The sequence below is a fragment of the Meriones unguiculatus genome, chromosome 11, assembly GCF_030254825.1.
Source record: "Meriones unguiculatus strain TT.TT164.6M chromosome 11, Bangor_MerUng_6.1, whole genome shotgun sequence".
In the NCBI taxonomy this organism is placed as follows: domain Eukaryota; kingdom Metazoa; phylum Chordata; class Mammalia; order Rodentia; family Muridae; genus Meriones; species Meriones unguiculatus.
The window spans coordinates 101623834-101651681 of NC_083359.1; the positions used below are offsets into that span (position 1 = coordinate 101623834).

The window sequence follows — 27848 nt, forward strand, 5'->3', positions numbered from 1 at the left end:
GTGGTCAGATGCTGAAGCAGCCTGTGCATGACTCTCCTCTCCTCGTGGAAAGCAGGGCTTGTTCTGGAATGAGCTGAGAGTGGCTCATGAGTGAAATTCCTCTTACCTGGGTCCGTTTTATTTGTTGTGATCATATGTTCTGTTCTGTACTGTCATCTTGCAGGTAAATTCCTGTGGTTCCTAGCTATGTGTAGATGGATTTTATCCGTCTGCTGCATCTGATTCTACATCAGTCATTACCCCTCGATGGGACCACAAGTCTCCTTGTTAGGTTAGGGTCCTGTCCAGCATGTTCTGCACCTGTCAGCGCAATCCCCCTTCCTCCCAACCGTCTGTGGTTCTGAACCTAGAGGTTTAACCTTTGAGAGTAGTTTCTTTCCTTCCTGAGAACATGCCGGGTCGCCCGTGGCTGTCTGCTGAAGTTCTGGTCCCCTTCTCTCTGTCCTTGTACTTTCTCAGGAAGTCCTAGACTCAGCACCATGGACAGGCAGATCCTGTAAATTGGAGCATCAGGGACCAGAAGATCTTTCTCCACTGGCTTTAGTAGGTGTGGGTGGTTCTGCCGTGACTCAGGACTATTCCTCCCTCTTTCACGGACTCCTGGACCTTGTGTGCTGGGAGCTATTTGCTGCTCCGACCCTTTCTATCTAGTGACCCAATGTGGAGGACTGTGACCCATTACTTGTTTTCGATTGGGAATTGTGGACTGCTGCTCCTGGGTGCTGCCGAAACAGTTATCCAAGACCCACCTGGGTTGTGATGGAGGCTGACCCGGTCTTTTTCCTGGTTTTCTTGGAGGACTTTTCTCTTGACAAATGCTGTGGTTTGCGAGTGATGTGAGTGACCTGCAGCCTGAAAACAGTACAAGACTGTAAGAAGCTAAGAACTTCATCCCCTTTGGTATTTAGTGATGAGACTGTAGAAGTGGTTGGGATTAAGTGAGCTGATTAGGGCTGATCCCATGACTGAATCCATGCACGCACGCACATAAGCACACATACAAACGCTCTCAAGAGAAGGCCATAGGGGATGTATCCTCTAGGCCTTACACTTCCAGAACTGTGAATCCACACAGGCTTTCTCCCTTATAAAGTTAGTTTCAGGCATTTCTTTATAGTAATGAAAAATGGACGTGGGTAACAAATTTTAAACTTATGGAAGAATAGTATCACCAACCCCCCTGCATATATCACTTGCCCTGACTTAACAGTTGCTTACTTTTTGTTAGTTTTCTGCTTTATTTTACTGTCTAGATCTATCTACTGTATCTCAACTATCCATTTAACTACTATTATATGCATATCATATACACATATCATTGTTGTCTGCATACATGTATGTCTTTGTGTGTCCTTGTTTCAAGAACACCTGAGAATCGGTTGCAGACATTAGGCAGTTTGCCGCAAAAACAGTTGAAGGTGTATTGCAGACAGCGCATTTAACATTGATATATTGCTATCATCTGACCCACAGTTTATTTTTAATTTCATTAATTTCTTTCACAGCTGTGGTAATTCCCTGGTAAATGGCCCAACACAGCTGCACGGACTGCATTCTGATGTTACAGCTTTTCAGTCTTCTCTAAGCCACAGTGATTTCACAGCTTATATTGTTTCTCATGACCATGGGATTTTTTTTTTTTTTTTAACAACATAGGGTATGGTTGGTGCAATGCCCTCAGTTTGGGTTTCTCTGCTCTTTGAGCAAAATTGAGATCTGACTTTTTTTGGCAATGATATCATGGGAGTGGTGTGTCCTTTGCTCTTTGAACAAAATTGAGATCTGACTTTTTTTGGCAATGATATCATGGGAGTGGTGTGTCCTTTGTAGGGCATTACTTTAAGGAGGCATGCAACATCGATTTGTTTCATTTTTGGTGATGCTAATTTTGATCACCTAGGCAGGGCAGGCACTGTCAGCTTCTCCATTACTAAGCTATTTCCCCCTCTGTAAGTAATCAGACTTTGGTTGGGAAGTACTTTGACACCACGTACTTTTCCTCATCAAACTTTCACCTACCAGTTTTAGCCTTTGTAACAGGGTCCCAAGCAAGACCTTAGAACAATTCGCTCTGTGGTGGGAGTCCCGTTCAGACTGTAAAACTAAGCATGTAGACAGTATCCCCTGCCAAAACTAAAACAAAGGCCTAGTCCATTAAAGTCCACAGTTATGGGAAATCTCAGTGTCCTAACCTTATTCTTTTGCTTCTGTAGTTCTGCTTCTGGCTGACTGTTCTTGTTAGCTGAGGTACGTCAACCCAGGACATGATTTTTGTGCTTAAAAAGCTCACCCTGAGAAAGGCTCGGGCTTCACGAGGATCCTGAACACCCACTGTAGTCGCCAGTCAGCTAATGAAGACTTTCTATTGGTTTAAACCTGTGCTTGAGTAGTCTTCTCTGGCAGATACCCCACGATAACACCCTTTACCAGCATTTCTTGTCTGAACCAACCATTGTTACAAATTTGTGTTTTAAATTTGAAATGTCCTCTTCTTTTGCTGGTTGGCCTTTTGTGGTTAGAAAAAGTTTTCCCCTCCCGGCCATTTACGGAGATAAGACACATGGAGTTTCCGGTTTACTCATGGCTTAGAATGCATCACCATTATTATTTAGCTTGATGCTCCCCGTGACCCCGATTTTTACCCGTGTTTGTTGTTTCAAGCCACGTCCTCTGCCCTCTTGTCACGTCCTCATCATTCATGGAGAACGAAAAGATATTCTGGATTCTTCTTACATGTGTTCTGTGGCCTGGTCTGGGATGGACTGTTTCTTGAGGAGCCATGGTCTCTTTCATGGAGAAACCTAGATCTGAGCATTTATTGCTATGGAAGTAATCGTGTTTCCTCAAGCAGAGAACTCTGTCTTGGGTATAGGCAGTGTCCAGTCAACAGGCTCAGCCAAGGATGTTTTCATTCTCAGTAGAATGTTTAATCGCCTTTGTTTAGTTTGCTATTCACCATGGAAGAGGGCATAAAAGAGTCCATAAAACCACATTTTAATGTGTAGACATTTTTAAAAATCCAGTACGGATGCAAATAGTTCCTAAAAGGTTAAAAAGAAAAACAATGAAAGTGGAAACAAACCTCCAAAAAAGCCAAATTTAGGAATTCCCAAATCTTACTCGTTTTCTTGCTCTTCGTGGTGCCAACCAGTTCGTGCCTCTTTGAGCCAGCTTTATCGTCTCGGTGGTTCTTTCATCCGTTAAGCAAATCATAACAGATTAGATAGAAGAAGGCTCTTCATCACCGCGGGCTGCCTCTTTTACCCTCGCCCACTGAGCGTTCCGCCTGGCTGGATGCGGGTGCAGGGACCCCTCCCCCTCTCCTCTTCCACGTCGTCTCCACCTTCCTCCTCCTCCCACCGTCTACCCTGCTTTCCTTGCTCTCCTCCAAGCCGCTACCCTCCCGGTGGTCTGGGAGGTCTCACACTCCGGGGCTCCTCTGAGGTCGCCCTCCCTGCGACCCCGCAGTCCGGCCCCGCCTCAGGCTGCTTCTGAGGCTCTGAGGACCAGCGCAGGGCGGAGGAGGCGCCAAAGAGGATGAAGATGGAGGTGCGGGAGGACAAGCCACCGGGCCACTCGCTGCCTGCTGGACCTGTTGGAAAGCACGACAGCGAAGCAGATGAGACTCCTGCACGCTAACGGGTTTCGTGGAGACAGTAAGAAGGCCCCCGAAGTTCAGGGCATCAAAACCCGCAGGAGGCCTTTGACACCGTCGTGGCTTCCATGAGCCACCCAGGTTCTTGTCTGAACCAACCATTTGTAACAATGGTTGGTTCAGACAAGAACTGGTCAACCCCGAGAACCAGTTCTGAGGGCACCACGTTCCGAGCAGAGCACGAGGCACGCGCAGAGCCTCGACCTCCAGCATTCCAAGACTGTGGGAGGATTGAGCTAGTGCTCCCTGGACAGGGCCAGTGTGATCAAGCGACCGGGATCCGCTTCGCTGCCTCCTCCTGACCTCGGGAATCCTTGAGAACAGCTTCCAGCTGGGCAAAGCCAACTCACGCTTGTTGGAAGTGGGTCAGCTGCGTGCCGGCTCTGGACTCCCCTTCCTCGGCGAGCAAGACCTGCGTGCTGAGAAAGTCCTCGCCGGGAAGCCGAGGACTGCTTCTTTCCCAGAGTTTGGCCGCCACACGCCTCCCGAGGACACAGCTCCCGAACCCGGGGAGGACCTGGGTCGGCTGCTCTCTCCTGGAGGAGTTTCTCAGAATCAGCGCTGCTGGGTGAGGTGGACACTGAGAACACTCTTCCACGACCGCACGGGCACCTCCGCCTCAACGCGCGGCTCTGAGAAGGGACCACGCAGGTTTAATTCAGCCCTGAGCACAATTAAGAGTGAAACCATAATAAACTTTTAAAAGAGTAAAAAAAAAAAAAAAAAAAAAAAAAAAAGAGTGAAACCAGTTGATCACCCACTAAAGGGCATCATTAAAAATACAATCTTTTCTTCCGCCCCTGATTGATTCTGACCCCTCTCCCGGGTTGCTTAGGTGTTCCAAATTTAGTAAGCTTAAGGTGCTGCTTACAGAAGGAAGAAGAAATAGGCCGCAAAAATGCCCTCTCACTCTCAGTAAATAAAATTGAAAAAGCAGCAACAAGCAGTAATAAATAAATAAATTAAATAAATGAAACAAAATATGAAATGGAATAAATATCGTGTTATGAAGCATTAAAAAAATCGAAATCAAAATTAAATTTGAGCAAAAAAAAAAAGGTACCTAAATCCATGCTCTTTTCGTGCTTATAGAGGGGATAAATAAAGTATACCTTAGCCATAAAAATTTTTACTTTGCTATGTAAGTTTTAAGTTGGCCTGTAGTTCAAAATGAGCACCTCTTGGCTCATTTTTGCTTTTTCTTTCCATCTCTGTAGTTCTCTTCTTCAACAGGAAACATGCCTTTATTCTTCTTGATTTAGTTATTTATTTAACCCAAGAATACATAGAAAGCAGTTTTAGAGTTACTAACCCATATGACTGTGAAAATAAAGAAATACTAAGTGGTGTTCAATATTTGCTGAGAGAGAGACAGAGAGAGAGAGAAAGAACATTCGGGGTCTTGTCTATTCTGTCTCTTTGGTTGATTTTTTTTCCCCTCTCCTATCTGATAAGTTCTTTCTCTCATCCTAGTACTGAGCAGGTCTGACCTTGCTTAGCTTCTGAGATAGTGTGGAGACTGGACGAATTCAGGGTGGTATGGTCCTAGATGTGCCTTCTAAGCTGAACTATGTAGGAAAAACTGTCTTGGTTTATCCTGCCATCTTTAGCTAGAAGATTCTTAACTGTGGAAGTTATTTTTACATACAGAAAAGGCCTTCTTCTTCTTCTTCTTCTTCTTCTTCTTCTTCTTCTTCTTCTTCTTCGAGTAAATTATGTTTCTATCAGCTCTGGAGAGCCATGCACTAGATTTACCAACAACTTATGAGTGTCCTGGCCTTCGCTGTTCTCCTAATGACACATTAGTTCTACGCCCTGTGGAAAATGACTGGCTCGGCACACTTTAATTAACTCCACATTATTTTCCTCTCTTTAGAATTTGGAGAAATTGACACTTCTCCAGAGGACCCCAGATGATAAACAGCAATTCCAGTTCTCTAGAGCTGAGCTATCCAGAGTCAGTTTTAAGAAAGAGGTTGCATGATGTCCCTGAGCATTCAAATCTGTATGTGGCATTAGGGTACTTGTGGTGTAAGGGGATTTTTAATGCCTCATATCAATGACATCTTAAGTTTTAGTTTTTTGTTTTGTTTTGAGTTGGGTTGTATGCTTTGCTCTCAGTTTTAGATATCTGGCTGCATGATTTGTGTCCTTGCCAGGAACAGAACTTAATGGAATCTAAGTGAGCATTTGTCTTTAGGACTCTGCCCCAATTTCATCACTCTTTCCCCCTCTTCATGGTATTCACACATGTTATCTATCTTCCCTGGGGTTGTTTTACACATTTAAAAACCTTTAGGGAACTACCTAATAAGAAGGATAGATCATGTAGACACAAACCAGAAGACAGCCAGTTTATCTCTGCTAGTACAAAATAAAGCGTCGCTAGAGGGTAAGGCGAGTCATGTAAATGGCAGAAGCTCAAATCACAAGGGAAAGTGAGACAGTCAGAAGGCACATTACGGAGACAAGCTGGGAGGGACTTCTCCCACCAGCTGCCAGCTTTGAGAGTTTATTTCTTCAGAGCAGCAGTCCTCAACCTGTGGGTCATGGCCATCGGAAAACACATATTTCCAATGGTCTTAGGAACTGAGACACACGTAGTGGCAAAATTATAGTTATGAAGTAGCAATAGAAATAAATTTATGGTTGGGGGTTTCTAGGACCATTGGAAATATGTGTTTTCTGATGGTCGTGACCCACAGGCCAAGAACCACTGCTTTAGAGTATTATTGTGTAGTTTAGAAAATAAAGGATGCCATCGAGTTATAAAAGGACGTGGCGGAAGCTTTAATTCACGTTATTAAGTGACTGACAAGGCCGTATGCTGTATAATTGCTACCTTAGGACCTTCTGGAGAAGGTGAAACTGTGACAGTACAAAGACCATTGCTTTGTGTTTGGTGGCGAGGGAGAGAGCGGGGAGCAGTGGCGCGTGGAGGTTTAGGGCAGTGAAAGCTCGGTAGATGCAGCAATGGTGGGCGTGTGCTGTTCTACTCTTGACAAGCCCATAGAAAGCACAGAACTGAAGATGGCCCCGACTGAAACTGTGGTGACAATGATACGTTCAAAGCACACGGTAGACCAAGGCATTGACATCACAGCAACTGTGTCTGAGGGTGAGGGAACTCCAGTTATTTTTCTGCAAACCTGAAAGTCTAGAAATTTAAAGAGTTACCAGCAGACTGTGTACAGCTTTTCTTTTGACATAAGTTACAGAAATCACCTCAGACTAAGCGTAAAGCAAACAGAAGTTACAGAAAGCACATCAAACTAAGCCTACAGCCAAGATCAATACAGGGTAGGACTGAGTGACAACTAAGTCAACCGCCGTGGCAAACATAGGAAGCCTGATGCCAGGCTGTGATGGTACAGGGCCTAAAAGAGAGGTCATTAGGGAGTTAAGCAGTAGGTAGCCAGGCTGGGAAGTCCACTGTGGATCTGGAATGAGAAAGTAGCTTGTGGAAGCTCCTGGGTGGTGAGGAAGCCTTGGGTAGACCTTTGGTGGAGCTACTGAGCTTCAGAACAGGAGGCCTAGGACCAAACCTCACTGTGTGTGTCGTCACTTCTCTTTTCCTTCCACAACCCTGTGTTTCTCCACAGTGGACTTGAATCCTGCATATACGGGAAGGCCAGTGGATACACAAGCCATCCCAACAGTCAGCAAGGAGAAACTGAGTCAAAACTGCTCTGAGTCCCAGAGTAGAATAGTGACTGCCAGGGGCTGGGTAGAGAGGCAAATATCTCTCTCTTCATAAGCTCCGAGTTTCATTCTCGGAAGACTGGACATAGTTCTGTGGATGGCTGGTGGAAATGTGCTGAATGCCACTGGTTCTGGCTTTGTTTCTGCTGCTTTGACAAAGCAGCTCGACAAGACACAGCTTTGAAAGAGGAGGTGTTCGTGTAGCTCACAATTCTGGCTTTTACCATCATTCTGGAAGCCAAGGCGAGGACTTGAGGCCATCACAAGTCACAGTCAAGAGCACAGAGTCAAGCAAATGTATGCATGCTTGCTAGTGCTAGGCACCATCACCCCTGCATTTCTGCACTCTAGGATCCACTGTCACGGTGGGCTGGGTCCTCCCACTTCGGTTAACATAGAACGCCTCACAGACAAGCCTGCACAGCCCAGCTTGATCTAGACACTCCCTCACTGACCCCCGCACCACCAAACTGTTCACTTAGATAACAAGGTAGAAAACTATGTGATACACCTTTCAGTAATGTGAAAACTCAAAAACCACACGCAGTGTGCAGATTCCGGAATGGTGTGGGGCACAGTGGGTAGAGTGGAGTTATACCTCAGAACAGAAAAGCAGAGGCATGTAGCATCTCTCTCCAAATCTTGTTTCTTGCTACAGGCCTGGAGCAACACTGTTAACTATACTGTTTAGATTGTCTGTGTCCTTGTCTGTGTTTTTATCTGTTCATTTTATCAGTTGTGCATTACGGTCGCACACTTAGATATTACGTTTTGCCTTTTTGACTTGCAAAGTTTTGCTTCGTGTATTCTGAGGCTGTGTTGAGAGTTTACAGAATTAAACTAGTTACTACACCTTCCCGTGAACCCATCCTTCGCTCTCATGAAATAGCTCTCCCTATCTCTGGCAATTGTTTGCTTTCAAGGTGGTCTCTGTGATGTTAGCACAGACACTCCCACTTTCTGTTAGTATCTCTTATACATTTCTCCTGTTCTTACAGTAGCACTCTGTTGTTGTTTTCAGTTAGTCTAGGGATTAATTAATGAACTGAATTTTAGTACTGTGGCTAGAACCTAGGGCCCTATTTGGTTAGTTTTTATTGTCAACTTGACACAAGCTAGAGTCAGTTAGGAAGAGGGCACTCAAGTGAGAATTGTGTCAGGCAGATTGGCCTGTAGCGATGTCTGTGAGGGATGGTCTTGATTGATATTGGAGGGTCCTACCCACTGTGGGTGGTGTCTTACCTAAGCAGGTGGCTCTGGGCTAGATGAGAAAGCTAGCTGAGCAAGCCAGAGAACAAGCCAGCAAGCAGTGTTCAGCCATGGTTCCTGCCTACTTGTTCCTGTCTTGAATTCTTTCCTGATTTTTCTCAAAGTCAGACTGTGACCTGGAACTGTAAAAGGAAGTAAACCTGTAGACTTTCCCCTCCCTAAGCTGCTTTTAGGTAGACTGTTTTTTCACAGCAACTGAATGAAAGTCAAACAGGCCTGGAGCAGATGCTGTACACTGAGCTACAGCCCAACAATATTTTATTTACAAATGTAATTACTTAGACCCAAAAGAACTACTGATTTATTGGTATTTAAACCTACTGTTTCTTTTTTTTATTTGCCTCATTGATTCTATGTTCTTTTTGTGTGTGTGTGTGTGTGTGTTTTCTTTTTTATCAGCTCTTTCAAATTATTTTATTTCACCAGTGGGTTGGTTAGTTATTCTGCTATTTTTGGTGGTCATCCAGACCTTAATGTCAGTTGTGAAGGGGTTGAGAAATCCCGCTTAATCTCCCATTCCTCTAACTGACAATTAAGCTGGAGGTTTGCTTAGATTCAGCTTGTTTTGGAGAAGACAGAGCTTCTCTCAGGCGGCTCATGCTGTCATCCTGTTTTAGCATGTTACAGGGCAACAGGGTCCTGAGGCAGATGCTCAGAAATGACAAGGAGGCTTGGGTGTCTCAGCCTGTTCCATCCACTCCAAAGCTTCTTATTAGCCCTTCTCTGATCATGCCAGCATCCTTGGTGACAGCTGTCTAGGTCCATTATATCACTAAGGGTTGCAAAAATGTTGACTTCTGTCACCACCTGTATCCTGATTAGCTGCAATTCTCCCATAGGGAGATACATTAATTATCAATTATTATTATTTTTAAATTAAAATCTATCTATCTATCTATCTATCTATCTATCTATCTATCTATCTATCTATCTGAGACGAATTACCACTATGTGTGTAGTCCTGGATGGTCTAGAACTCACTGTGTAGACCAGGCTGGACTTGAACACATAGCCTCTGCCTACCAAATTCTGGGATTAAAGGTGTACATTGCCACACTCGAAATTGGCAGTTTTATTTATTTTATGTGGGTGGGTGTTTTGCTTACAGGTATGTCTGTGTACCATGTCTGTGCTGGTGTTCCCAGAAGCCAAAATAGGGTGACAGCTCCTGGAACTGGAGTTATAGATGGTTGTGAGCTGCTACGTAGGTGCTGAGAATTGAACTCAGATGCTCTGCAAGAACAGCGCTCTAAACCACAGGGCCATCTCTCTAACACTTAGCTAACCTAAAATACAGTCCACAGGAAAGGCAGCAGGGTAAATGCTCAGTTCTTAACCTTTGTCAAGTTTCAGTATCCCCAGTCACTTAAAAATGTGCTTAAAATATGCTTTGTAGGCATTTCCAAAGCACCAGTAAGACAAGAAACAATGCTTCAGAGGTAATGCTAAACTAGGCAATTTTAACAAGCCACAGTGAACGGAGTCCTAGGGGGCAGCAGAGACCAGCTGCTGCTGCTGCTGCAGTGGGAACAGCTTGGTTTCCTTACCTTTCAACATTTGTTACCACTGATAGAATACTCCTGGGTCCTTGCTCTAGGCTTCCTGGGGTGGGGTGTGTATGTGTGTGTGTGTGTGTGTGTGTGTGAGAATCTCCCAGGGACTCCCAGTGGGAACCCTGAAGTCCCCATGGGGAATCTTGTCTGTGACAAGACAGCAGCTTTTAATAGCTTAAGTCTTTGGGAACATTCAACATACGGTAAAGTGATTCCTGACCCTTTAAACCGGTGGTTCTCGACCTGTGGGTCGTGACCTCTTTGGGTTGCATATCAGATATCCTGCCTATCAGATATTATGATTTTTAACATATGAAATAGCAACAAATAATTTTATAGTTGGGGAGGCCTCTGCACCAGGAGATATGGTGTGTTAGAGGGTCACAGCATTAGGAAGTTGAGAACCACTACTTTAAGCAGTGCCAACACAGTATCTTTGTCTCTTGGTATTAGTTGAGACAAACTTGAGTTCAAGGTGTGATTCTGCTATGGATGGACATTGTGATGATGTCCCATTTCCCCATCATGGGGAACATGGTTGGGCATTGCACAGGATTGATGGACAAAAGGAGATGGTGCAAGGAAAGTCCCAGCTGGTTTCATTATTATTATTATTATTATTATTATTATTATTATTATTATTATTTGAGACAGGGTCTCACTATGTGTCACTGGAACTTGCTATGTATAGACTAGGCTGATTTTACACTCACAGAGATCCTCCTGCCTCTACTCTCTGAGGGATGGGTTTAAAGTGGCCATGCACCACTATGGCTGGCCACTTGATTACTCTTACAAGCAAATCGAGTCAAAACAACAAGAGCGGCAGCAGCAGCAGCAGCAGCAGCAGCAGCAGCAGCAGCAGCAACAGAACAAATTACACAAAGCTGACAGTTAACGGGGACACACCATGCTTACATTTCTAGAATGTCACCCAGAATCCTGGAGAGTATATGTTGGTAGTGACAAACCTTCTGATGGCTTCCATGATGGTTGGCAAAGTGGCCTTGGCTGCCTGCTCTTGTGGCATAGAGGAAGGCAAAGCTGGCTGCTGAGCATGCTCACACTGATGCCCAGAATGTGAAAATGAGAAGGGCTTTGGAGGCAGTAGCTGGCAAGCTGCCACCTTACACCTCAGTGACCAATATTTGGCTCAGTCAGTGACTTCTAGGACCCATGGGACATGGGAAAGATCTAGGACAACTAGGCTCTCACCTCTTGGGAATTTAGTTGTAAAACAAAGGAGCCAGTCCCCTGCCACTTAGTTGAAAGACAGAGATTTGACCCCAGGGAGGCTGTGAGGGTGAGTGGGGAGTCCAAGTTGGGCTGGGGCAAAGACAGTAAGTGTCTTGGGAGACTAGCTGAGGGCGGGACCAGGTTGGAGGGTTGGCCAGGCCAAGGCTAGCTGATAGGAAAGTAGGTGTCAGGACCCACATGTCCTGCTGGGCCTCTGAAAAATCCACCTTCTGAGTTCTGGAGGCTCAGCTCTATGCCCTCTCTGGTCCCTGACTCTCTGTTCATTCTTATGTCTAATTCAGTTTAGTCCAGCTTTCTGCTCACAACATGCCTGACCTTGCAAAGCAGGATGTGTCTGGCTTGGCACACATAATCAAGCTGCAGTAGTTCAAAGATATTTTCTCAGAACCTCTCTCCCTGATGAGAGCAGGTTGGACCAAGCCATTTGCTTTAATAGTAAATCATAAGTAATTGGGTGTCACGTCAGGCTCTGCGGTTTTTTGGGGTCATGTGACCTGAAATAAGGCAGTCCCTGTGTCATGAGGACACACAAGCTGCCCACAGAAGGTCCCACGGAGAAACTGAAGGACTTGGCTCAGAACCACGTGTGTGGGCCATCTTGATTCTAGATCCTTCCCCTCTACTCCTGCAGCCTCCTCTTCCCTCCCCAATATCTTCCCAAAGCTGCAGCCCCTAGAAACACATTCCGGGCTGCCCCTAAATTCATTCCCCTCAGAAACTATGAGGTAATAAATGTTTGCTGTTCTAGACCGTTAAGTTTGGGATAATTGGCTGGTAGTAAGAGATAAATCATAGTATGTGGATTGGCCTCACATTAAATTAATGCTCTCCAACTAGAATGCCCCCAAATGCTTGCCTCCTATGATTATGTATCTTGTTCTTTCTCTTAGTTTCAACCTCTCTTCCCCTATTTCCTCCCTCCCCACTTCCCTACTGCTTCATTTTCACACTCCCTTAATGGCCTGAATGCTTATTTCCAAGAGAAAGTCAAAGCACTTGGCATTTCCAGGCTCTGTGCTCACACTGTCCTCCCCACTGGATCTGCCTTCATAGCTGTGGCCTGCTGTGCTCCTGGCAGAGGTCAGCCTCTCTTCCTATGCTCTAGGTGTGCTCTCTCTCCTTGCTTGTTCCAGGGTCTCCCTTCTGGAATCCTCCCCTACAACTACCATTTTAGGAGAAAAGGTCACTAACCTGTGTCTTCTAATTTGCTACTTGCAGATCAAACGCAAGGAGGACTAAGAGTCAACAATTGCATGAGTAATATCAGGGGCCCAAGGAGTCCTGGCCCATGATTTTACCCTGAAAAATATGCCTGGAGGGACAGTAAAGAAGGGAGAGGGGAATGCACTTGTTGCTTTCATAAAACTTTCTTGTGAAAGGAAAAGCAGAAGCCAGATGTGGTGGTTCTCATCTGTAACGGTAGCACTTGGATGGCTGATATCTACATTTCAAGGTCAGCCTAAGCCACACAGTGAGGTCTAGCTCAGCCTGGACAACAGAGTAAGGATTGTTGCAAAAAGCTAAATTGGGTGGTGGTTGTAGTGGTGGTGGTGGTGGTGGTGGTGGTGGAATGTTGCAGGTCTGTCTGTGGCCACTTGGTATCAGGGACTAAAGGCAGGGAGGTATGACAATGAAGTGCCCAGAAAGAATAACCTCCAGGTCCATAGGATCAGCCTGGGACTGCACGTGGAGTCTGTGAAGGGCTGGGACTGTGAAACCCCCACAGATCCTGTCTCTATGACCTTTTGTAAACCAATTAAGAAACTCCCAATGAGTGCTCCTTCTTTCCTAGCGAGTGGTTTCCTTTTGGAGGAAATGACAGCCCCAGTATGTGGGAAGTGATGCCAGGCTAGCAGGGCCAGGATTGCTGAGAGGCGCAGGAAGCACTCTCTGCTTGTCTCTGTTCACAGGCTGCTCCGCTTCTGACCCCACATGTGGGGTTCCCCTCACACTGACCAGTTCTCTAACACAAGCTGTGTGTATTACCGTCTTTTAGATTCTGCAAGCCCTCTGGGGTGAAGGTTCAGATTTACAAGACTGCCCCCTTTCTAGATCTCACTGCTAGAATCGGTACCCACTGTGCCTACTCTTGTTCAACTTGGTCAAATCTAAGAAAATTAATTTTTTGAGATAAGGTTTTGTCTTGCTGTATAGACTCGGCTGGGCTCAAACCCAAGATCCTTCTCAGCCTCATAGGCAATGGGATTATATTACATTAAGTGTCCCTGTGTCACGCGGTCACAGTGAAGGTTCCTAAGACACTCATCTCATTGATTTGAATAGCTTACCTGATGTGAATCAGGGTGAGTTTACTTACTAGGGTGCGATTCCATTGAGCGTAGAAGAACACAGTTCATAAGTAGCCAGCTGGAACTCATGCCAGGGGTGGAGCCTGTGAGGAGGGGTCTGGGGCTGCCAAGCCCTCTCTAGATGTACCACCTCCCTAGCATGCCTCAGGGCTCACAGCTTGGAGCACACCATTGAGCTGATACTGTAACCAGGATGGAGATTAATTAGTTTAATCCACTACTTTCTTCCCTGAAGGATAAGACCCTAATGCCAGTTCCAGGCTCCTGGTAGGTAGCAGTTTTGATTTTTATTTGTTTAGGGTTTTTTTGGGGGTGTGTGTTTGTGACCACCTCTAATCCAGAAGTCCACCTAGAGAAGCCTAATTAAAAGCAAAGACGTTTTACCGCCAAGGAAATTCCAAGGCATTTAGGAGCTCTGTGTTAGGAATTTGCATCAAAGACTTCATATTGATATAAAAGATGTTCTGTCTATCCCTAATTGCTTGGGAAATTCCAGGGGCTTTAGAAACTCTGTGCCAAAAGAAAGAAAGACAGAAAGGGAAGGAAAAAAAAAGAAAGAAAGGAGGGGGGAGGAAAAGGAAAGAGAGAGAGGGGTTTGATTTGTAGATCCCAGTAGTATCATATGAGGACCCTGGCCACGTCTCCTCTTTACCCATCTCCCATCACCTGTGGCCTCATAGAGAAGGCAGCTTGGGAGCTAGTTTCCCCCTTGTCCAGCTGTGCTGCCACTGTCCTATTTAGGCTGCCACCAGTCCTGCATGTTTCCAGAAGCTGCCTTCTAACTATGAGAAAACACCCTTGCCAGGGCAAAACTGCCAGGGCCCCTCGGTGTCTCTTCATCTTGCTGCTCCCGTACTTTCTTGGGTAGGGAGCAGGGTCCTCCTCACTGCCATGCTGTGTGCAGGCTCTTCCCCCATATCATGCTGTGTGCAGGCTCTTCCTCACTGTCATTGCCATCCTGCTCCCCTCATCTCATGTGCTTGTTTCTCACTGCCTCTTTTCAAAACCCTCACCCTTAACCCCTTTCACCACTCGAATGCCACTGCTTCCCCAAATCCTTCCTTATTACTCTTCACTCTGCCCATGAGTGCCACCCTGTCTTGCCATGACTGATGTCTGATAGGGGCAGGCTCTATTTGTGCTTTTATTCCTTGCTCATCTATGGTCGCCTGCCCTCCTGTGCTCTCATGGATGGTGCATCCCACCTTGCCCTCTTATTCAGATGTCTTGGAGATTGTAGCTCTTAGTGATGGGAAGATAACAATATTTCAAATTAGAAGACTTGGCTACCTGGGTGAGCTTGGATGAGTCTGGCTGTGAGCTTGCTGTGAGTTTGATCAGCCAACTGCTGAAAAAGTGCTATGCAGACCCAGTTTATTCCAACGGAGTGCTTACCACCTTCTCTTAGCTACAATGATTCAGCAGGACCTACATTGGCCACTGGAGGGCAATCTCAGCCAGCTTCCCAACTGGCCTTGACTGGGTCTCTTCTTGCCAGGGATGAGGGCCTGAGGTATAACCAACCCCAAGGTGCCATGAGTGATCTCACAGACCTGCTGAGGGATGTACCCCAATACTGCCTCTTGGTCAGCTTTCTCTTTTCTTTGCTGTGGCTAGAGAAGGTTCTGCATGCAGCCCCAGTACCCTGCTGCATAATGAGCCATTTGATGTCCTGACCAGACGAGAAGACAGCCTTGTACTCATCTTACTGCAAGTCCTCCCTTATGTAATATTTTCCTCCCTCCCTCCCTCCCTCCTTCATACCCTTCTCCCTCCCTTGTCCTTCTTTCCTCCCCACAGCCCCACCCTCATTATTACATCATCTAGACTGGTATCAGATTCACTCTGTAACCCAGCCTGCTTTAGCCTCCTGAGCGCCAACATTCCAAGCATGAGCCATAATTCTCAGCTCGATTTAGATTTTGTATTGAGATACAATCCACACAACACAAGCATCGTTGTCATAAGGCATAGGTTTAAAGTGTGACTTTTAGTTGTACAGCCATCACCTCTAGCCGACTCCATCACCCTAAAAAGAAGCTGTGTGCCTTGTAGCAATCAGTCCCAATCCGTCATCTTCCAGTTCCTGGCAGTCACTGTCTGTCTCTGTGGTTTTACCAGCTTTGAAAGTCTCATGTAACTGGACATGATGGTTAATAGTGATGTCAACTCGACTGGATTGAGGAACGCCCAAGAGATGAATAAAGCATTCTGGGTATGTGAAAGCATTTCTAGAGACTGCTAACCAAAGGGGAAAAAAACCTGCCTTGAATATGGATGGCCCCATGTTTAAGGAGTCTGGAAGCCCAGAGAACGGGAAGGACAAAAGAGAAAAACCTAGAAAAACCTGCTAGAGCCATTCTTGCTCTGGCGCTGCCTTGATGTGAGCTGCTTAGCTCTGTCAGGAACCCCCTGCCGTAAAGGATGAAAACTTTGAGACTTGATTGTTCGATGTTTCATTATAATGACTTTGAGAGTGAAGGGTCTTTGGTGATTGGCTTCCTTTCATTTGCATAAGGTTTTCATACATGTAGCAGTATTTCTATCTTGGGGGATGGAATTCAGGGCCTTGCACATGTCAGGCAAGTATTGTACTGTGAGCTACCCCACCCCTTGCTAGCCTTGAGCTCACAGTCCTCCTGCCTTTGCCTCCCAGCTGTATGGCAGCACACCTGGCCGCAGCGCTCATTTTTACGACTGAATATTATTCTGTTCTCATTCGAAGACGCGCTGCATTTTATCTACGCACCCATTGATTGGTGTGTGCTTGTTTCTACCCTTTGTCTGGTGTGGAGACCTCTTCATGGCACAAACATCCATGTACAAGGTTTGGATGGACATACGCTTTCTTTTCTCTTTGAGTTCTTGCTAACTGTGCAGTGCTTCTGGGAGTCACCATGCAATTCCATGTCTGGCAATTTTGCAAAACTGCCAGACAGTTTTCCAAAACATCTGGACCAGTTTCCATTTCTGACAGCCCTGTATGAGAACCCCAAAATGCTCTCGACACTGAGTCCAACCTGTTTCCCTTACGTTATAAACATGGGAGGCTCATGAGAGAGATCTGCCAGCTTTCACCCATCCCTTTTCCAGCATTATAGTTATGCAAGACAACAAGCTTTGCAAACTTTAATTGCCTGAGAAGCATACTCGGGCCCTGGGGTGCAACCAGGGTGATCCGTCTCCCTTGCTGAGGAGATAATACTGCCTGACTCCCCGTAGCCAAGGAGGGCTTGCTTGTGGGTGAAGTTTAGGGGGTGGCTTGGCTGACGAGCACTTGGGATGTTTGCCAAGAAATGTTCTTATGAAGTAGGGGCTGCCAGGCAGGTGTCTACACAGACTGCTTGCCTCTAATGGATCCTGAGGCTTCCTGGCAGGGAGCTGGCTCTGGCTCCTGCAGCTGTCTGAGGCACGAGGTTGGGAAGACATCTGTCCAGATGGACAGAGACTGTGGGTACAGGTAGCTTCCTTATTGGTGCCTGGCTGGCTAACAGGTAGATACTTGCTGTTTCCTGGAGAGGGGCTGGTGAGCGGAGGCCTCCCTCCTCCACCCACCATTCTTTTCGTGACTGGGCAAATGAGGGCTCTATTTGCAGCAGCTCAGACCTGCCTGCCTGATGAGGAAGGGCTTCTTGGTAGAGCATCTGGATTGGGAGTGAGGCAATTTAGGAAGGGGGAGTAGGAAGGAAGGATAGACAGCTAACCCCAGAGGAGCTCCCTGTTGAAGAAGCAGAATTACCAGCTGTGCGGCTTCTATGCTTGGAGGAGGAAGGGCTTGCTCATCTTTGTCAGTCTGAGGGGAATGTTTCTGGGAAGCCTAGGGAAGAGACAGGCAGGAAGACACTCCCATGAGGTCTTTATTAATTAACTAATGGCCATGCGTGGGGTTGCCAGGTCTGTTATATCTTGCTTATATCTGTTCACCTACTGGACATCTTCATATATGGCTGCTTCTTCATGTAAAAATATTTACTGAGCTTCTGGGTACGCCCTCGGTTCCAGAGACTGAATGACACATGAAACCAAAGCCTCATGGGGCAGAGGGGCTTTAACTCTGATCACAGAAATCCATACTGGGCAGGGCCTTGAATACTTATCTGATAGCATAAAAGAGACTGGGGGAGGATACATTTGAGGGGTGGGCTTGGAGAAAACTCCTTGGGCACAGGTCTGAAGGATGAGCCCACCGGCAAAGCAGAAGAACACGTCAGTTGGCAGGAACAGCATGCTCGAAGCCCTGAGGTGGGACAAGCATGCCATCCCATAAACAGAAGGCAAACTTTCTGGGGAAGAACATGGTGGAAGGAGAGACATGGAGACAGGTGGCCAAGCCAGCAGGGCCGGCATGCCGGGTTTCCACTAGCCTCACAGAAGCCCCAGGCTCTTCTTTAGCTTGCTGGTGATGGCCAGGTGGGTGTTCAAAATAAATGACCATGTTGTTCTTCGTGACTCATCATGAACTTCAGGTAACTAGGTGACAGAGTCAGGAATAAGCATAGGTCCCCCACCTTCCCAATTAGGGCTGCAGTGCTTCTAGCACCCCAAGTGTTCCCAGGGGATAGGATGGAGCTGGCTGTAGAGAGGATGAGTCAGCCTTGTGCACTGGTGAAAACTTAACTGAATACTCAGTGAGCCAAACAATGAGTGCTGATTCAGAGGAAAAGGAACATTGAGGGAATAAGGGGGCTCCTGACGGATGGGGGGATCGGTCTTTCAGATAACTGACTTGAGCCCCTGAAGGTCATTCTGAGTTTGTATTTCTGATGAAGCCTGGGGAACCATTTCCTTCCTTTTTCCTGCCTGGGGAGGTGGATGTGCTTTCTGCTTGTTCAGAGCTGAACACATGGGTCACCATCAGCATGAAGGCAAAGAGTGGCAGGCCTCAGAGGCCATCTGTTTCAGAGAGCCCAGAGTGAACCTTGTAGCACAATCACCTAGGGCAATGGTCTAGAGAAAGCAGGTTCTTGAATCTTAACCTCTGCCTCTTATATGAATCACGACTATCTTATATTTTCTTTTATTTCATTTTAGAGACAGGGTCTCATGCAGACCAGGCTGAATCAGAACTCATCGTGTAGCCCAGGATGATCCAGGACATCTTATTCTCTCTTCTCTACCTCTGAGGATAGGTTGTCCTCCTCACGTGGCAAGCCCTCTATCCACTGAGGTGTCTCACAGCTCCCCCAGAACCCTCTTAGAGATGGTGGCAATGGTGCAGGCTACTAGGGAAGCTGTGTTGTAAGTAAGTGGTCCAGAGAATTCTTGTCTCATGTATTGGTTGCCTGTGTCTTCTGTAATAAGTGAACGCAGATGCAGTGACTGAAAAGAGCAGGAGAGAGTTGGGGCGGGAGAGATGGCTCAGGGGTTAAGAGTACTGGCTGTTCTTCCGAAGGACCTGGGATTGATTCCTAGCACCCACATGGATGCTAACAACTGTCTGTAACTCCAGTTCTGGGGACTCTGACCCCATCTTCTGGCCTCCAGGGACAATGCATATCTGAGGCACACAGGCACACACGGAGGCAAAGCACCATACACATTAAAAAAATAAAACATTCTCTCTTTCTGTCCTGGAGACCCAAACTCCTAAGTTATTTTCACTGGACTAAAACCGAGATACAGGCAAGGCCACTCCTCATAGAAGTTGTGGGGGAGAACCTATCCCTGCCTTACTCAGCTTCTGGAGACTTCTGATAGTCTCCTCCTGTGCCATCTGAAGGTGGGGCACATTTACCTGCTCCTTAGGTACATATTTGATCCTGTTTATGACTCATGTCCTTTGGAGCAGGGCCTCCCTCAGGTGAAAAGTTTACATGCCCCGCCTCCCTGCATGCTGCCTTATAGGACAGCATTCCCATAGGGCAGACGTCTGAGAGGACGTCCTGCTTTCCTGTCCACCCTACAGGACCAGGCCATGGCAGCCCTGGCAGCTGGAGTATCCAAGCAACGTGCAGCTGCTGAGGGCCTTGGCTCTAACCAGAATGCTGTGAAGTATTTGGGCCAGGACTTTGAGACCCTGAGAAAACAATGCTTCAACTCAGGGGTCCTATTTAAAGACCCAGAATTCCCAGCATGTCCATCAGCTTTGGGCTACAGAGATCTTGGACCAGGCTCCCCACAAACCCAAGGCATTGTATGGAAGCGACCCACGGTAAGGCACAGTTTTGAGGGTCACACAGGGTAGCTAGAGGGTTGTCACATCTGGTCAAGAGTTGAAGTAAGTGACATGGTGGCCTCTGTTTTCAGATCCTATCGTTCTGACCCTTCCTTTCCTTCCTAAAATTATCTCTAAGAAAGAACATACACAGGCTTTGGAGCTGGACAAGTTAGATCTCATCAGCTGCTCTGCTGATGTAGCCTTGGGCCACATCTCTCTTAGCTTCAGTTCTTCCGCTCCTAAAATGATGCCACTGGAACCATTGTATTTCACTGTTGTTATGAAAACTAGAAATAAATCTCAGAGTATAATTGCCCTGCATGTAAGAAGCAAAGAACACATGGTACTTAGAATTGCATAGTGGCCCCTGGCCAGCTCACCAGGGAACAAACCAAGATTCGATACAGTCAGCTATGGGCAAACTGTGACAGCATCCCTGCTGAGAGGCCTAGGGTTACTGAAGGTCATGGAAGGTTCCATCAGGGTTAGAGAATAGAGAAGAAAGGTGGAAGCCATTCTAAAGGGTGCGGGTGTGGTCACGCTGTGGTCTTGATTTGCACCTCCTCCCCCCATGATAATGGATATTGTACTTTTTCATTTTTGTGCTTATAGATCACCGGTGTATCTTTTAGAGAAACACCCATTCAAGACCTTTGCCCATTTCTCAAAGGTTCTGTTTGCTTTTTGTTTCTTTGCTTGGCTTGCTACTTTGAGGGTAACTCCTTCTTTAGTTTGGGAACTGCTATTTTTTTTTTCATCCAGTAATTCTACAAATTAAGGTGTTTCATTTCCTCATCCACATCCAGATAACCATCCTTTTACTTCTACGCTTCCCCAAGCTCCACACACAGGAGAAAATATGTACTATTTATCTTTGTGAGTTGGGCTTATTTCATGTAAAACGACGATTTTTGCTTCTGTCCATTTTCCTACAAATGACGTGAATGATACTCCATAGTACATACGCACATATACCCTTCATACATATACAATTTTTTGTTCATTCTTCTGCAGATAGGTACCTGGTTGATTCTATAACATGGCTACTGTGACTAGTGCTACGATAAAAATGGGTGTGCAGGTGTCACTGTCTTAGCTGGCTTATTTTCTTGGATATACACCCAGGAGGAATATAGCTGCCTCTGCTTGCTCTCAGGCTTCTAAGTAGAAGAGCCGAGGCTCTTGTCTAAAGGAAGGGAAGACACATTTTTCTACGTGAAGGTTGCAAGAGCACACTTCAGTTCTCAAGATGAACTTTCTGTCGGGAGGCTGCAATCCCTTAAGGCTTTTCTGTTTATGTGGAGCAAGGCCAACAGTCCTTCCAAGGAGACACAGGCTGGTTGTGCCAATCCTCAGTGCTCTTAGCTTCTTGCCTCAGTGTCCCCCCCAAGCCCCTGTGAAGTACGTAATGCTCAGTGTGAATGGACTTAGTGTAGATTAGCCAATATTCTTTTCTGTCTAAAGTGTCCACCCTGGCCCCCTCCCCGTCTTGGCAATTAAGCAGTTTGTTGATCTTAAGGAGAAGATCGTAGTCAAGAGTGAAGCCATGTCAGGCACATCATAAGGGCCCCAGTTAAGAGACACATGGAGGGTTGAATAGGAAAATTCATGGATGGTGGTGGGCTCGGTTTGGAGTTTCCAATTTTTCTCCAGCTGCTAGCTCTTGGGTTAGGGACACGGGAGTTTCCAAGTCAGCCATGGTTTGCTGTGTTCTTGTCCTGTGAACTGAGGTGTCTTGAGGAGGGGCAGAGAATAGACAGACAACTGAGGGAAATGGTGGCACAGAAGAACATGGGCTACTGCTCCCTGTCTTCCCGTTGACCAGGAGCTTGGGTAGTTTGTGTTGAGGAATGTGTTGGGGTCATCACTTGATGGCCAAGAAGCATCATCCTGCACACATGTGACTGGTGCTAAAGAAAAAAAAATAGCAGTCCAAAATGTGTGTAGATAGAGACTTGGCTCTTTGCAGAGTCTCCATCTTTTAAGCCTCTTCAGCTTCCTGTTTGCTCTCTATCTCTGGCCTGAGGTTCAATGGGGAGAAAGCAGAAGGTAAGTATCCTGCACAGGTTTTTATCTCCCTGTGAGTTTGTGAAACTGAGGACTTTCTATGACCCTTGAAAGATCCATGTAACATATCAGTCATGGCTATTTTTTCTTAAGTGGGGACGTTTTGCATTCTTCAGCCATGAAGAAGGTAGATTTCAAGAGAGTTATGGAGGGATGAATTAAAAGATACTTTTATTAATTATTTGAGAAATTTACCTATGCCTACAATGGATTCTGAGCACATTCACCCACCACGCCTTGCTCTAACTTCTTCTAGACCCCACCCTCCACCTTCCCACCTGTCCAACTTCCTGAGTCCCTGAGTGCAGTGGTCCTGTGATGTCACACTGTTTTGCTCTCGTCCTCCCTGTTCCTGCAATCTTCCTGAGCCCTCTTCTGAGATGGTCCCTGAGTCTCGGGAGAAGGAAGTATGGTACAGTTGTCCCCTTTATGATGAGCACGCCTGCGGCGCTTGGTTTCAGTACCTTGACTGATTCTGAGTTTCTGTATTAACCGCCACCCTGCTGCGAGAATCTGCGGGATGGAGATACGTTTAGGGAGCACTTTGATACTGTGTCCATTTAGTAGAATACAGTAGGAGGGGACGGATGAAAAATTTTTAAACAATTGTTTAAGGAGAGAGACTCTTTCAAACCCGCATTCAATGTGCTTTCTTCCCTTCTGCCTTGAAATTACCACCTTCTTTTTACAAGCAAAATTTAAATTAAAAGATTTTCCAATCTGTCACTTTATAATTAGTTTTTTTTTTTAATTCCTCTACCTTTTAGTTGTTAGCAAAAATAACGGTTCAAGGGATGGGAGCTCTTGAGTACCTGAGAGCAGTAGTGTAGCTAGAGTTCTTAAATTTAATATACTGTGGTGTGTGTGTGTGTGTGTGTGTGTGTGTGTGTGTACACAAATGTTCCATCACATGTGAAGGGCAGAGGGAGGAGTTGTGTCTTTCCTCCCCCATGTGAATCCTCAGGAACTGAACTCAGGTTGTCAGTCTTGGCGGTAAGTACCTTTACCTGCTGAACCATCTGTCTGGTCCACCATGTCCTCCTTTCACTTGCCACCAGAGAGTGCAAAAGATGAAAACAAAGCAGAACAAAAATGAACTCTCCCTCACTGGAGGACTGGCTGAGTGATTCATGGTGCTTCTAATGCAGCTGTGAAATTCTTTTTGTTCTAATGAAAGATATAAATGATACATGTGATTACACACTCAAATGCATACACACACACACACACAGAGCGAGAGCATAGTTTGTGTCTTGTCTTTTCCAGAAGGCCCACCCCATAGTGCAATTGGGATGTGCAATGGGACAGTTAGATTTGTGTCTCACGGTCACTGAGTGGGAGTTAGGATCTTAGCTCCTCCTTTCTCTTTTCTTCTTAGCATGAAGTGGCCAGGCCTCTTCTACCTAATATTCTGACCATGCTGTCTGCCTCACCACAGACCCCCAAAGACTGGAACTGATCATGGACAGAACCTCCAAAGATGTGGGCCCAAATGAGATTTTCCTTCCTCCTTTACCTCTTTTTCTTTCTCTCCATCTCTAAGTAGAGTGTTTAATATACCCTCAGAATAATGCTCCTCTTGCTTTATTCTTCCAAGTGCTGGGATTATGGGTGTGTTCCACCATGTCTGACAACTTTTCTTCTTCAGGTATATTGTTACAGTAATAGAAAGTTGACTGAGATACATACGTACACATGACAATTGACAATGTGCTAGCACATCAAAGACAGTTTTTGAAAGGATGTGTTAGAAATGTTAAGAATAAAGAGCCAAAATAAAAGGGCTATTAGTTTATTATCTACCGTTGGACATTTGTTCATCAGTAATAGTTACTTTCTCAATAAAAATACAAATTAAAACTAATACTTGGGGTAGGAGAGTGAGACGTTAGGAGAGAGGGGCTGTTTCTGGCTATTAAGGCAGGAGCTAAGAGGTTCATACAGAACTGTAGGACTGCCTTCCAGAAGGTTCCATTTCCTACAGTAGGATCTCAGAACCCCTGTTCCCAGCTCCACCTGAGCCCTGCCCTTTTGCTCAGCTCACTCCCTGCTTCCTCATCATGTTGGATCATTTGTTTCTTCGTGTCTGTGGAGTAAGCAGTGATTCTCACCGTGTAGCCAGCCAGTCCTTGCTGTAGTGCAACCCATCTCAGGAAGAGTAGGCCAAGTTCCCTTCAGGCCCGTGAGGTCCTACCCTTTCTTCGGAACAGTTTGTCTTGTGTCCAGCCTGACTGTCTTTTTTGGACACCCCTCTGCAGACTGTAGGAGAGCCCATCTTTGTAGCAGACACCCATCGTCTGCATGTGGCCAGCTGGCCAGCCAGCATTCCCACTGGACTTTTAGTACGCATGAATCTTCTTTCTCTGTTTCCTAATAACGCCAGCTTGATTTGCCTGTGTAAATCAAAAGCGCTTAGAGGCCAGCATTTTACTTTTTTGTTCTCTTCACTTCACCATCCTTCTCTCTCCCCTGCCTGCAGTGACACTGTAATATCCAGAATGGGGCCCAGTAGATCCTTCTAGGGTAAACAGAGGAAAAAGGAGGAAAGCATGCCTCTTGCTCCCCTCTCCATAGTCTAGAGTGACATCACATGCGAGCAGACACCAAGTGGAGGCTGGTGAAGGGAGGCAGCAGAGGCAAGCATGTGACCTTATCAGATCTGAGGTCTCCTGTCTGGAAATGGTACTCCCTGACACTCATCCTTGCTTCCTGACTTCCTTCCTGTCTCCTTCAAGATCCCATCCTCTCTTCTTAGTCTCGTGTTGTGTTTAAAGAGTGTCCGCAGAGCTTTGCCTTTTGGCAAACAACCCTCTAATTGGCCTTCCATGTAAAGAAGGCTGTTGTCCTAATGGGCAGGGTCATATCTCTTTGTGTCAGTGTCTCAGCCTTTGCCTTTCTCCTACCATTCCACACCCTTCAGCCTTTTCACACCCCCGTAGCCACACACCCATACACCCAGTGTGCATAGTGATAAAAAATCCTGGTCATGAAAGGGGCTCTGGGCTCTGGGCTCTGGGCTCTGGGCTTGGGCCTCCAGCTTTTGTCCTGTGGACTGGGAGCTATGTGAATCTGCTGTGCTTCCTTCTCCAGTCTTAAAGAGCTGCCAGAGGCATAAAGACCTGCGAGTGTGTAGTGGACAGCACTGGCTTTCTCCAGGTCTGAACTCTGTGCTGATGTCTTTGGCTATGCTGCCTCCACCATTAACCAGCACCTTCTGACTTGTGTTTTCTCCTAAACTACTTTCAGGAATTGTGTCCCAACCCTCAGTTCATCGTTGGTGGAGCCACACGCACAGACATCCGCCAAGGGGGTCTAGGTGAGTAATTGGGTTGAGCCCTATTTATTTAGGGTGAGGGTGGGTGAGTGTGAGGAATGAGCGACATCAGATCAAGCTGTCAGACATGGCCAACCGAATGATGCACGTATCGGCTATTGTTTCTGCGGCTGCGGCTTCAAGGTGGGTCTCAGGGCTGTGACTACCTTTTGGCTCCCCTTAGCTGTCAGTTTTCTGCCAGCTCACGGAACTCCTTTCATGCTAGAGTGAAGATCCAGGATTACATACCCACTGTAGAAAGCCTGGGATGTTTTCTGTAGCCACCCTTAAGCAGGCAGAGTTTCCCGTGCAATGACCTTGCCTGTGTAATTACAGCAGAGGAGATGCCTTCATCATTAGTAAGAAAACATGATCTTATCTTTCCAGCCAGGCATCTTTTCACAGACTGGGGATCCTGGAATCAAGAGCCTTCCTATGGTGGGGTGAGGATTCATGGAGGAATGGGTACCACGACAGAGTGAGGTCCTGAGTTTAGTCTTCAGACAAACAAAGAAAAAAAAAAAACAACAACACCCAAAACAAACAGATAAACAACCTTCTTGGAAAACACACCATTTCTCCTAGTCTCACATTTTCTTCAAGCACTTCAACTCGGGAAATCTTTGTTTGCATGTTCTAGGCTTTCAGGGGTATAGCTCAGCCTCAGAGGTGATGCTAGAATAGAAGAGGCCCTGGTCCAGTTCCCAGCAGCAACAATAATAAACCAACAGAGTTTGCCAATCAGGAGAGTCTGACAAAATGTGATAACAATTCATTTTGGCGATTACAAAGTTTGTATCTCATTTTCAGAGAAAATTACCACTAATCTTTTGTATCTTCTCATCAGAGTTTAAACATGCTGATGATATGCATAGCGACATACCTAGGTTTTATCTATCTATCTATCTATCTATCTATCTATCTATCTATCTATCTATCTATTTATTTATTTTGATGGGGGTGAAGTTTATCCTGACTGGGCCTTGGACTGGCTGAGGCAGAGGATGGAAATGAAGTCACCCTCTACCCTCCATCTCTGGAATGTCTGAGATGACAGGCCTGGGTGCCCACCACCCAGTTATAGGTGGTCCTGGGGATCAAACCCATGGCCTTTGTGTACTAGGCCAGCCCTCTAGCCACTGAGGAACAGCCCCAGGGGAATTTTTTTTTAATCAGAATATCCTTAGGGAGCAAAATTTACTTGAAAATGTATCAAGTTTTAAACAGTTCTTAACTGTTTCGACACAAACTAGGTACAATTGTTGCCTTTATTTTTCTTTTGGGTCTTGTGAATAGCGTGAGCAGGAGCCTGTGTGACTACATTTTCTTAGTATAGAAAGAACACTCAGAAATACTGTTCTGGGGGCTGGGGCTCAGCAGTAGATTTCATGCTTAGCACACAGGAGGCCCCAATCTCAATCCCCATTGCTACCAGAAAACAAACAACAAATGCCACTCGCCATACCGTGCCACTCCACAGTTCCATCATAGAAATATTTCAAATGTTTAAAATGTATGTATCTCAGATAAAATGGAGAAGCAGGGGCTGTCCTTGCTAACAGGTGAGCTCTGTTGACCTCAGGCCTCCTAACCCCAGAGCCTTTCTGACCGGACTTTCTGCAGAGTTGCACAAAACTTAATAGATTTTATGGCACAATTGGGATCTTGAATTAAACTCCCTAGGCTTCCAAATTGCCTTGCTGCTTGGTTAGTGGACAGCTCCAAAACACAGATCAGAGATGAGAGAGAGAGCGAGAGAGAGAGAGAGAGAGAGAGAGAGAGACTGCTTGATGAAAATAAGCAACACTCCCTTGCACACCGACCCCTTGACCTTTTGTTTCTTAGTTCGTTTTTTCCACCCCTCCTCTTGTTTCTTTCTCCCTCCTTGTTCCAGCCTGGAAAACCTCTCCTCAGCCTGTGGGAAACCATCACGACTTGGAAAATTGCAGGGCATTTGATTTTAAGTGCTTTCAATGTTCTGTCCCTTAATGAGTACAGCAAATAGCTTAGTCCGAGCCCAGGCAGCATGACTACAAAGCAGAAAGCACAACTGGGGTGCCACACATGAGTGCCCCACTCCCAGAAACTCACACCTTGCATCTGGTGTGAGGCTCCCAGAGGGGTGAATGTGCTGACCTTTTGCATGCCCTGGGTGAGGACAGGCTGCCCTTTTCTTTCAAGCTAAACAGTGAGTCTAATTCAGCACACAGCCCAGGGAAACACAACTTTGAATGTCCGTCTTTAATGGCTCCTTGTTAGAGACCTTTTAACTTGGGGGAAGGCGGTTAATGAGAGCCTTTTCATTGATTGACTTGGTGGGATTGTCTTTTGATTACTGTTAAGCAAGGGGATTCGAGGGCTTCCAGAAGGGGCTGGAGCGTTACCATGGAGAATGTGTGTGGTGGATGGAGACCCAAGCTGGAAGTGCCAGGAATGAACCCAACCAGTTCTCTGATCCCTGCTCACATCAAAACAAGTGAAGCTGCCACCGTGGTGGTGGATTTTAATGAATAGAGCTAGGAAAAGGGGCCATTGGGCACCTGAGCAGGATGGGTACCTGCGCCCA

General features: G+C 46.2%; 1 protein-coding gene across 1 annotated transcript in view; it reads left to right on the forward strand.

Annotated features, from left to right (window-relative positions):
• Nucleotides 1–27848, forward strand: part of Capn8 (calpain 8) — a 99305-nt gene that overhangs the window by 17592 nt on the left and 53865 nt on the right. Inside the window, exon 3 of the mRNA XM_060365101.1 lies at nucleotides 25216–25285. Within this exon, the coding sequence (XP_060221084.1) occupies nucleotides 25216–25285 (70 nt within the window). The remainder of the gene's footprint in view (nucleotides 1–25215; nucleotides 25286–27848) is intronic.